The sequence below is a fragment of the Enhydra lutris genome, unplaced genomic scaffold, assembly GCF_002288905.1.
Source record: "Enhydra lutris kenyoni isolate GAN:26980312 unplaced genomic scaffold, ASM228890v2 scaffoldscaffold138, whole genome shotgun sequence".
NCBI classification, from domain to species: Eukaryota; Metazoa; Chordata; class Mammalia; order Carnivora; family Mustelidae; genus Enhydra; species Enhydra lutris.
The window spans coordinates 349,532-360,958 of NW_019154222.1; the positions used below are offsets into that span (position 1 = coordinate 349,532).

An 11,427-nucleotide genomic window follows, 5' to 3' on the forward strand; every position below is an offset into this window, starting at 1 on the left:
AACCCCCATTCGCCCTCCTTGGCTCCTTCGTGGCCGTTACTGGACTTGGACTTGACTCCAAGGTGCTGTTCATAAGAGTCCTCGAGGCAGTCTCACTGTGCCAGATTCTGCCCACAAAGCTGTATGTGAAGGTCCGAGAAGGTGGCCTGGTCCCCTGTCCAGCCAGAGGGCCACCCCCAGGTGCGTTCCTTTCCAGAGCCTGCTGGATTTCCTCACACATAGGCTGGGGAGCATCAAGGGGACCCCCCCAGGTGGGATAAGACTCTTTCATTACCTCTCCTTGATAGGGCTGAGGAGGATTTCCCACGAACTTGGTCCCTGAGCCGGCCTTGGATACACAGGTGGCTGAGAGGGGACCAGAGGACTGGGAGAGGAGGAAGCCCTTCTTCAACTTGAAAAGGTTTATGGGCTTGAGAACCTTGAGGGGGAGGCCCCACTGGTGCTTCACCCTAAGCCTTATGATATGTGCTTCTAGCATCCGCTGAGTGTATGGACTGAGGATCGAAAAATCGTGGAAGGTGGTCATGCAGCGTTCCCAACACTTGGAAAGTGCTGGCTTTCCAGGTTTCCTGTGAGGGCTTGGCTTTCCAGGAAGGTCCGAGGCGTGGTGGGCAGCGAGCCTGGAAGGAACCTGACCCTCTCCGGACTGCCCCAACTTCCTGAAATGGGCTCTCAGGTCTTTTACTGGGTGTTTCTCTTCTGTGCTGCTTGTAGAGGGCTTCAAGTCTGTGTCTGACTCCTCACGATTTCTTCCTGGAACCTTCCCTGGAGAGCTCGTCGTGCCCCTGTGTAGATCTTTCCGGATCCTCTCTGCACTGGACCTTGAATCCTTGCGCAGGCTTTTTCCTGGCACGTTCCTTCCTGGGTACCTGGACCCAGTCTTCTGCATGGCCTGGCAGCTTCCATCCGTAGACTCAGACTCAGACATGAGGCTGTGCCAGCTGCGTGCCTGGGGCACCTTCTGGGACTCTTGTTGAGGCTGTATCTTCAGGGATAGCTGGATCCTGCGGGGCGGGCCCCTTTCTTGCTTCATGAGCCTCTTCCAAAGGTGCCACTCCAGTTGCTCCCGGAGCTCAGAGTTGATCAAGTTCCCAGGAAGGACAGAGTCTGACCCATGGCCCTCGGGGGCCTGGCCACCCGGCGGAAGGTTGGGAGGACCTTGGCTAAAGACTTCCTGAGATCTTTTCACCACAGGGGGTACCTTGTCACTTTCTAGTTGCTTCTTCAGAAAGTGACATTCCAGGTTTTGAATGGCAGTTGACATGTAAGATGGTGTCTTCTGGGCTACAGGGCAAGACACCTCGCAGCTCCCCACATCCGGTGGCAGAGAAGGCGGTCCGACTGGGACAGAGGGTTCAAGGCTTGCCTGGGTCTGGGGCTGAGCTAGAGAGGGGAGCTGGGGCTGGTCCAGAGGAAGGGGCTGGTGCTGATCCAGAGGGAGGGGCAGGGGCTGGTCCAGAGGGAGGGGCTGGCGCTGATCCAGAGGGAGGGGCTGGGGCTGGTCCAGAGGGAGGGGCTGGAGCTGAGTCAGAGGGAGGGGCTGGGGCTGGGGCTGGACCAGAGGGAGGGGCTGGGACAGGGGCTGGTCCAGAGGGAGGGGCTGGGGCTGAGTCAGAGGGAGGGGCCGGGGCTGGGTCTGATCCAGAGGGAGGGGCTGGGGCTGAGCCAGAGGCAGGGGCAGGGACTGGGACAAGCTCAGGGTCAAGGGTTGGGGCGGGGCCAAAGGGTCCTTTAAGTCCTGGGTTAGGGAGAGGCGTGGAGCCAGGCTGGCCTGAATCTGGAGCGGCAAGGCATGAGAGAGCTCATTGAATATGACGGATGGGAGATCCAGTGGTGGATCGGTCACCCTGACAGTGGCCACCAGGGACTCGCTGTGCAGAAAGGGGAGACCCCAGAAGAGCTGGCTGCATTTCTGCTCCAAATTGTCCCCTGGAATCTTGGGATGTGGGGGCTTCTCAGGACCGAGCAGCTGTTTCGCTCTGCCCCTCATGCTCCAGAAGGGTGGGCAGCCCATGGTGTCCTGCCCGTCAGGTGGGGACTTGAGCATTCTCCCGAAAGACGTCAGCTGGTATTTTGACTTTTCCTTCTCCTTCCAAAACTTCAGTTCTGTTCTCTTGGTGGTGAGTATCTCCAGAAGCTTCTGGATGTCCGGGTTGATGGAAGGGGGGATCCTGGTCTCTCCCTGTCTGTGTGTGGGGTCTCCCCAGAACAAGGCCTCTAGTGGGCCGTGGGACAGAGGCGCCTGATGGGACTCCAAGCGTGCTGAGGTGGACAGGTTCCAGGCATTGGCGGGCGCCTGCCACCAGGACAGGGCCGAAATGGGGGAGCGTGAGCGGCCCAGGCCCGAGATGGCTGGGACAGGAGAAGCTGACCTGTCAGCTGACCAGGGCATGTGCGGAGCTAAGCTCTGGGGGATGGGGCACGGCGGGGGTGCCCTTGAGTCACACTGACAGAGAGTCAAAGGAGAGTCCGGCCGCTCTGGGGCCAAGGAGGCTGTCAGAGGCCCAGGGGAGGCCTCGGAAGGAGGGAGACATGGCGGGGAAGGGGGAAGAGCAAGGGGCTGGTGTGAAAAGCCATCCGGGGGGAGGAAAGGCTCTGCTGGCCAGGAAGTACTCAGGAAGGAGTGTGAACTGACAGAAATTGAGGAGGTCATTGGTCCTGATGGCAGGGTGGAGGCCAGAGGCTGAGGGGGGCCCGTCAGCGGAGCGTGGGCAGGTGATGGGGCCACGGCGGGAGCAGCGTCTTCCACAGGCTCCCTGCATGGCTGACGGGCTCCAGCTGGCGCCCCTCGGCGCACCGGCCCAGGGGCTGCTTGACGGAAGAACTGGTGAAAGCCGCCCTGGTCAGAGAGCCTCGCCAGGCGGCTGCGGGAGACAGGAGGCGTGAGCTGCCGCCGCAGCAGCTGGGGCCAGGAGCGTCCCCACGGCCCTCCACACCCCACACCCACATCACTATGCTCCTACTATCCCTCAGCCTGGGGCTTTGGTCAGTCTGTCCCCACGGCCCTCCACGCCCCACACCCATGTCACAATGCTTCTGCTATCCCTCAGCCTGGGGCTTTGGTCACAGTCTGTCCCCCTGGTTCCTCCCAGCACCCCCGAACAGCCCCAGAGGTGGTTTCTTGCAGTGCCTGGGTCACACCATAGACTCAGGGAGGCCCACCCAGGGGAGAAGGGGGCAGATTCTTTACCTTTGCAGAAGGGAGAACAGGTCCTGAACCTCTTCCAGATCCTGTAGGCAATCTCTGAAAACTTGAAACAGGAGACTGGGTCACAGAGGAAGGCGGGGCCCAGGGGTCTTACAGGAGGCTGGGTACAATGTCCCTTTAGGGGAGACCTTTGGGGGATTGGACTTGGAAGCCCCAAACAGCACTATCCAAGGCCACGTGCCCGCACGGTGATTACAGGGTTCATGATGGGGATCGCTTTGTCTTTTCCAAAGTGCTTCCTTGTTCATGACCGTGTTTGGGGAGGAAGGACCATGTGGCCTCACAGAAGAATCTGAGCAGAGTTGAACAGCTTGTCCACAGTGGGAGCAGGAGGTCCCGCCCCCAGTCCAGGCCCTGGGCCCCTGCTGAGCAATACTGGTTTCCAGCCCCTCAGGGCTTTGTTCTGCCACAGAATCTGGGAAGCCTCCAGGTTCTCCTCTTCCTCCCAGGAGCCCCCAACCCTCCACCCCAGGGCTCTGTTTCCTGAGGGATGGGGTCAGGCCCTGGTGTCCTGGAGACGGTGGGGCTGGGCCCTCAGAGCAGGGGGCACAGTGTAACTGGGGCACGCAAGGGTGAGGGGTGGACACTCACTCACCTTTCAGAGTCTGGTTTTTCTTCCTTCTGTTGCTCCTTCTCCATGGCTCCGCTTGGTACTGAGATAAGAGAAAACCAGGAGGCTGGGACTCCCACCCCAGCAGCAGGTGACCAGGTGCTCAGGGGCCTGACCTCTGCTAGAGAGGCAGCTCCTAACCTCTGGTCCTCGGCCACTGTCACTGTGTTTGAGACACTGTCCTGCACCCCTCCACCACACCTGGACCCAGCCTGAGATCTTTGGGGAGAAATCCTCGTGTCCCTCTAACCCCCGCCTGGTCTGGCTTGTCCTGGATGGACGGTGCTCTACCCTCTCCTGACAATTCTATCCATTCCCATCTCAGGAGTCTCTCCAGTGACTCAGAAAAGTGGAAAGAATAATAGAGAAGAAGATAGAATCACACTCTGCTGGGTCTGGGCCGAGGGTTCCTTACCTTCCTGCTCTTCCTGTGTTTCTGGAAATAGGAAAGTATGAGGAAGAAGAGCCCCAGTCCCCATACGGAGGCAAGGATGGTATTAACTGCCCAGATAGTGGGACTGGAGCTCAGCCAACCATCAGTAAGGAATTCCTGAGGAAAGAGATAATTCTCCATCTCTTTCCTCTGAAAAACATTAGTGTCTAATCGCACTGCTGCCCTCAGGCAACTGAGCCCAGAGTCAGTGTCCGATCGCACTGCTGCCCTCAGGCAACTGAGCCCTGGGTGTGTATGTGCAGACACAAGCCTCATGCTCACATCACAGAGCTGTGGTCTGGTCACAAAGGGCCCTTGAGGGCAGGTAAGGGACACAGGTACCTGGACCACATCCACTCTCCACTGCCAGCCCGTAGCTCCGTCATCCCTCCACCCTCCCAGGCCTGACACTCCTACCCGCTCACCCTGCTAGAGACAGATCTTTGTCAATATGCCTTTCATCCTGCGTGGAGCTCAGAGAATACCTGTTCCCCTTGGGATCTCCAGTTGGGCTCCATCAGTTTCATAGCTTTTAAAAATCTGGACTTGTCCTTGGAATTTTGGTTAATTCCCAGGGATTTTGCCCTCTGTCTGCAGCTCCAATCTCCCCACATAATATGTTGTTGCCTTGCATGACCCTAGTACAAATGAAACTCAAATTTCTTTGTGCTTCTTGAGCCATGTGCACTTTGAAAACATCTTAAGATGCTTCATTTCAATTAATCTTCACTAACTTCAGCTAGAGGGACTTAGAAAGCTAATGATTATTCCAAACTTCAAAGCTAAGTAAGTACAAACAAAGTGAAATAGTTAAACCTCCCAGGTATGTTTCTCAGTCATTTCTAGTGTTTTTCCCTCTCAGATGAGCAGAGAGTAAACTGCTGAAACACTTTCACAACATTCTGTGTAGGCACACTTGCACATGCTCACGCACATTTCTTAACAAATCCAGCATGTTCAAATCTTGGATTCAAGTTTTTTTTTTTCCCAGTTCAAAGATTTCCTTTAGTAATTCTTGTAAGTTTGTGTATTTGGGAATATATTTATTTTGCCTTCATTTTTGAAAGACAGATTTGCTAGGTATGGAATTCTGGGTTGACAATTTTTTTGAAAGACTTATTTATTTATTTGAGAGAGAGAGAGAGAGAGAGTGAGAGAGTGCATGCACTAGCAGGGGGAGGAGCAGAGGGAGCAGGAAGGAGACCCCCCACTGAGCAGGGCCCCTGACATGGGGCTTGATCCCAGGACCCTGAGATCATGACCTGAACTGAAATGAAGATTCAGATGCCCAACAGAATGGGCCACCCAGGCACCTGGACAAGTTTTTCTCGTTTAGCTTTTTGACTAGTGTCATTTCAGGGCCTTTCCCTCCTGCTTCTGGTTGGAAGTCAGTGGTTAATCTAATGCAGTCCTCTGTATATGAAGGGATGTTTTTGTCTTGCAATTTCAAAATTTCTCCTTTGTTTTTCCATGGTGTGACTGTGATGTATCTAAGAGCAAATCTGCTTGTTTTTATTTTACTGCAGGTAAATACTGACTCTATATTTAAGGGTTTCCATCAAATTTGATAAGATTTCAGCCATTATTTCTACAAATATTCTGTCTTCCTCCCCATTTCTCCTTTCTTTCTGAGAACACCCTTTAAGTAGATAAGAACTTCCAAATGAGTCCACATTTTCCCAGGCTTGCAGCGAACTGTTACTCAAAAGCCCAAGTTTCTCAACATTCATGTCAGTGTCTAGAAAGTAGCTTCAGTTCTGAGAATGTCTTGGGTATGGAGTGTTTTGCTGACATCATGGGAAGCTGCCTGTATGATGATGTCATGCCTGTGCCCATGGGCTCTGACTGTGGTGGGGCTGTGAGTTAGAGACATCACTTTGGAAAATGCTTCATCATGACCTGGTCCAAGCTGAAGAGAGCAGGCCTTTTGAAAGAGGGATTCTGCTGCTAGAGCTAGAGAAAACCCACCATTTTGTAGTAATAAGAAATGGGGACCACCCAGTCCTGTCGAGTGGAAGGTATGTGCTCTGCAGTATCGTGCTCAAGTTACAATGAACTACAGCAAAACATCATAAGTGTAAATTATGTAAACATGCTACTGAGGAAGAGATAAAAGTGACTTGCAGAAAAATTGTGCAGGATGGTTGCATTTGTTCTAGTTTCAAAACTATACAAAATCAAATATGATTTAGCGATGCATTTACTTTGGTAAAAATATAGAATAGTGAACAGGACTGATGGATGGGGGAGGGATGTACAGACAACTCTAAAGATGTGGATGATACCGCATTTCTTAGAAAGGTTGGGATGTCTACCATGGGTTACCCCCAGCTTTCCCACGATGGTAAGTGCTGACTGTCCCTTCAGGTGGTACATAATATCAGAAATGGAAAATAGTATTTAAACTCTTCAAAGATCATTGCTTTAATAAAAATGTACAATTTACTTAACAATTCTGAGCTCTGGCCCTCTCCCTAAACAGACCCGGGAAGGTAAGCTGTAGTCCATGGCTTGGCCCCTGAGCTATATCCATAAGTAGACAGCACCCCACAGACACCATCACGGTCACAGCCAAATTGACATCCAGCCATGCTGCCCAGAAATCCTGAAGCACCAGACATTGCCTTACCAACGCATTCTCTGATGCCAGGTTCATTGCTCCTGCCAGTTTTCATGTTCATGCTCTACGTAACGGCATTCATTCCATATTTGTGCCATAAATATTCAGAAGAAACCCAATGAGTGTTTATGAGAAGATGTCCTTGGAAATACTTTCCAAGGGAACATTTTTTAAAGGCAACAGATTCCCCCCCCCCACCCCAGAGTTTGGCATGTTTTGGAGGATGGGTTGTTCTCCACTCTCTTCATTATCATTTCAAAATCTGAGATGCCATGATGACTCATTGGCCTTTCACTTTGTTTAACTCTGCAGCCTTTCTTATTCTTTTTAAAAAAAGATTTATATATTTATTTGGGAGAGAGTGATAGAAAGCACAACAGCGGGGAGGAGCAGAGAGAGAGAGAGAGAATCTCCAGATGACTCCCTGCTAAGTGCTGGTTAGCCAAGCTAACCCTGAGATCCTGACCTGAGCTGAAATCAGGAGTCAGGCCCTTAACCCACTGAGCCATCCAGGTTGAGTATCAGCCAGCCACGGGTGTCCACATTTATTTCTTTGTTACGCATCTCCAACCTTCTCAATCTGATCCACTTCTTATGCTGATCAGGAAGCTAGTCAGATCTCCCAATCCATCCTGGGAACAGCTGATCCCAGAGCCATGCGCCCTGGACCCGGTGTGAATTCCAGTGTGAGTCACCTGGCTTCTGAGCTTCCTAACCAGGCTCTTCTCCATGAGAGGATACTGTGCTAGCTCGGGGGTGAGAGTCATTCTTAATAATCACAATTGTGGCTGACACTGCTATTCTTTATGCTCAGGCTTATGCTGAGTGTGTGACAGATGGTCTATCAGCAATTCCACAAAGGAAAGAAAACCACGGCTGAGCTCTTCAGCGGGTAGCTCTCTGCCAGAGGATCAAACCCAGACTGGCTTGCTCGGAGTTTGGGGAAACCCAGCATCCTGGCTCCATTGCCTCCAGGAGAAGCAAATCCCATGCTCATGTTTTGTTGATGTCTGGTTGTATGTCCCTTCTTAGTTGCAGTTGTGTATGTTTCTTATTTGATTAATTTTATTCTTACGATCACTTTGCCTACTACTTCATGCAGTTACTGGATTTTCATTTTGTTTCTTGTTTTTTTTTTTTCTGGGTTTTGGTATATAGCCTAGTCCTTTTCTATACTTTCTTTGAAGGTGCTTGTTGAGAGTTTATTACAGACTTCTATTAGAATCTTTATAATTAATAACCAAGGCACATCCCAATAATTTCTGAGTAAATATGATGCCCATCTTCCATTCTTTATTTATTTTCTTAATTACAAATGTGAAGTACTTTCTGTAGTAGGGTTTTAGAATGTGTGTGTGTTTGTGTTTACTGAGAGAGAAAAAGAGAGATAGAGACAGAGATAGACACAGAAAGAGAGACTTTTATTTTAAAGAATTTGCTGACTGTGAAAGCTGGCATGTTTGAATTCTGCAGATTGGTGGCAGACCAAGCTGATGTGTCAATTTGAGTCTGAACCCTGCCTGGAGGCAGAACTCCTTCACACTTGGGGGACCTCAATCTTTTCTTTTAAGGCCTTCAATGATTAGATGAGGCCCACCCACATTATGGAGCATAATCTGCTTTTTTTCAATATTTAAGTGAAAATTACATATAAAATAATACCTTTGCAGTTACATCCAGATATGTATTTGATCAACTATCTGGGTCCTCTGGCCTACACAAGTTGTCACATATAATTAACCATCACAATTAACCCTTGTCAACTTAGGACCCATACACATCTCTTCAAGTCATGCTTAATTTCCAAATAAAGACAATAACAAGGTTATACTTCTGTCTATCATGATGCAACTATCTTACATACAACTTAGAATGCACTAATACATCCCCTAGCAGAGAATACAAAGTCGTTGGAGATGTTCCTTCTTCTGCCTGATAACCTGTAACTTCAATACTAGGGTGCAAACTCCATACGTCATATGTTCTCTGATAAGAGACCAAGAGAAGGAAGAAAAGAGATGGACCAACACAAAAATACTCATAACAAAATAACAAAGAAATTCTCATAAGAATTAGAGTCCTGGAATGCCCGGGTGGCTGAGTTGGTTAAGCATCCGACTCTTGGTTTTGGCCCAGGTCATGACGTCAGGGTCATGGGATTGAGTTCCACATTGGGCTCCATGCTCAGCATGGAATCTGCTGGAGAGTCTCTCTTTCTTCTGCCTCTGTCCCACCCCCGACTTGCACTCTGAACAAAGAAACAAACGAAAAAATCTTATGAAAAAAAGAATTAGAGTCCTTATTTCTGTAACTGGTCACATGGTCATAGCTGGTATTGTACCTGCTACTCCGGCTGCTTGTTCTACATTACATTTGCCGTGAACAAGCACCTCATCTGGTCATGATTCTTTATCTGGTGGAGTGACCCAACCCTTCATTCCTGAGTTTTCTGGACTACCAGTAGTCCTGCCTGGAATGGGTGGTTGTCATTTTTCACTGACATTCGCTCCAGAGCTTGGTGGAATCTCTCATACTGCAGACATGCCCTCCATTTCCTCCATGGTGCCCTCCATTTCCTCCATGGTGCCCTCCATTTCCTCCATGGTGGATTAACAGTCTCATTTTTCTGCATAGTCAGGATAGTTAAACACCTTAACTCTCATTTTATGTGTTTATTCAAAGGCATGAAGAGCCCAAGGTGGCCGAGCAGCCATCTTCAGTTCCACTTTAATGGAATCACAGTATGTCTCCTGGTGGTAGCATTCTTCCCTTTGAGTGAGGGTCTCTAGATCTGCAGGGCATGAGGTCACAGAAACACAAGGATCAAAGATTTCCTAGTGACGTCACTAGGGTAATACAGGTGTCCCTCCATTTCTAGCGCTAGCTTCATGGACCCGTGAATCCTGACTATGGGAGAAAGAGCATCACATACGGGCACATTGATTCAGAGCATACCTAGTCTCCTGAAGAATGTTGCCCCAGGACAAATTTTGCCTGCAAGTGATTGCCACCCAGCCAGCTCTGTAACTGATTCTTCAAAAGGCCATTTCATTGTTCTAGCAAGCCAGTTGCTTCGGATGGTGGAAAGCATGGTACGACCATGAATTCTATCATCATGGGCTCACTGCTGCCCTTCATCTGCTATGAAACACATTCCTTGACCAGGGGCAACACGGTGTGGGACACCATGCAAATGGGTAAAGCATTCCATAAGTCCAAGGATAGTAGATTTAGCAGAGGCACTGTTTGCAGGGAAGGAAACTACATATCCAGAGCAGGTGTCTATTCAGGAAGAACAAAATAAACACCTCCTCTTCCGTGACAAATGTGGCCCAGTGCAATCAAACTGCTACGGGGCAGCTGGCAGGTCACCCTGGGGTACAGCGCCATGTTGGACTCTACTGGTGGCAGATTGGGCGCTCAGTGGTGCTTCATAACTTGGTTGGGTTTGCTAAGTGGAAAGATGTGTTGCTGAGCCCATAATACTCTCTCCCACCACAGCCCTTTCTTCATGATCCCTTTGAGCAATGGCAGGGATGGCTGGGGTCCACAGACAAGTCATCCTATGTACTTGCTGATTAAATGCCTCCTGTGCTGAGCATTCTCATGAGACATAAATGTCTCCACAATTTTTAGCCATCCAGAGAATTCCATCCATAGACCTTTCCCCAGTTTCCCTTGCCACCTATTTTCCAATTGTGCTCAAGTCCTTGACCATCCAGCCAAAGTGTGGACAGCAGCCCCTGAACTGGTATAGAATTGCCTGTCTTGCCACTTTCCCTTTCAGGAAAGGGAATTCCTAGGCACACTGCTTGAAGTTCTGCACCCTGGGAGTATTTTCCTTCATGGAAGTCCCAGACAGGGGCTGCAGGGAGGTGACCATCATTTCCAGGTGGTGCCTGAGTACATGCCAGGAGCATCTCTGACCCGGGTACGATTTTTCTCTTCTTCTGTCACCTGACCGCAGGTAACTCTCAATGAGGAGGCCTTAGGCCCATAATGGGAAGGAAGGCAGTGGGTTGGGAGTGGGGAACCACGCACCCTTGGACAGCTTCTTTGTGTACTTGCATGCCCAGGATTGCCTGGGCCCAGCCATGTGTATAGCAGTCCCACTGCACGATGGAACACTGCTTGAAATGTTCTACTTTGTGGCATGGTGGGTCAGGTGACAGCCGCCTGATGGCTGAGTGTCACTGTGCATCATGTTCAGGTCACCTTTTAAGTGGGCAGCCCAAGGTTAAGTTAAGGCCCTCTAATAGGTCTTGAGCTGTTTCTCAAAAGGAACAATTATCCAAAGACAATGGTGGGGCTTGATCCCCAACCCCTAAGGTCCTGCACTGCAGATCACCTACAAGAACCAGCCAAAGCTCCAAATAGCAATCCTATGTGCCCTCGGAGCTGCGGGGTCATGTGGACTGAGTGGCCGAGCAGCTCTCACAGCAGCCTGGACCTGATGCAGAACTTTCTGTCATTCTGGGTCTCACTCAAAACGAGCAGCTTTTTGGGTCACTCAATAAATGAACTGGAGTCCCACATCTAAATGAGGACTGTTTTGC

General features: G+C 50.3%; 2 protein-coding genes across 2 annotated transcripts; both read right to left on the minus strand.

The window, feature by feature from the left end:
- Positions 1-1,284: 1,284 nt before the first annotated feature.
- Positions 1,285-2,392, minus strand: LOC111139984 (spermatogenesis-associated protein 31E1-like). Its single transcript, XM_022492377.1, has 2 exons — positions 1,772-2,392; positions 1,285-1,383 (listed from the first exon to the last, which is right to left on the minus strand). Exons 1-2 carry the CDS (start codon positions 2,390-2,392, stop codon positions 1,285-1,287), a joined length of 720 nt encoding a protein of 239 aa, XP_022348085.1.
- A 65-nt stretch (positions 2,393-2,457) lies between these two features.
- Positions 2,458-9,474, minus strand: LOC111139985 (spermatogenesis-associated protein 31C2-like). Its single transcript, XM_022492378.1, has 6 exons — positions 9,406-9,474; positions 4,234-4,401; positions 3,804-3,861; positions 3,191-3,251; positions 2,636-2,864; positions 2,458-2,478 (listed from the first exon to the last, which is right to left on the minus strand). The coding sequence occupies exons 1-6, from the start codon at positions 9,472-9,474 to the stop codon at positions 2,458-2,460; spliced, it is 606 nt and encodes a 201-aa protein (XP_022348086.1).
- Between the last annotated feature and the right edge of the window lie 1,953 nt (positions 9,475-11,427).

Excerpts from the sequence above, each read along its gene's own strand:
- LOC111139985 (XM_022492378.1), bottom strand. The coding sequence starts at position 9,474 with ATGGAGGAAATGGAGGGCACCATGGAGGAAATGGAGGGCACCATGGAG. Across the intron at positions 4,402-9,405 it reads AAATGGAGGGCATGTCTGCA|AGGAAAGAGATGGAGAATTA; the intron begins GTATGAGAGATT and ends AATGTTTTTCAG. Across the intron at positions 3,252-3,803 it reads GAAAAACCAGACTCTGAAAG|TTTTCAGAGATTGCCTACAG; the intron begins GTGAGTGAGTGT and ends TCCTGTTTCAAG.
- LOC111139984 (XM_022492377.1), bottom strand. The coding sequence starts at position 2,392 with ATGCCCTGGTCAGCTGACAGGTCAGCTTCTCCTGTCCCAGCCATCTCG. Across the intron at positions 1,384-1,771 it reads CCTTGCCGCTCCAGATTCAG|CTCAGCCCCAGACCCAGGCA; the intron begins GCCAGCCTGGCT and ends TCCCCTCTCTAG.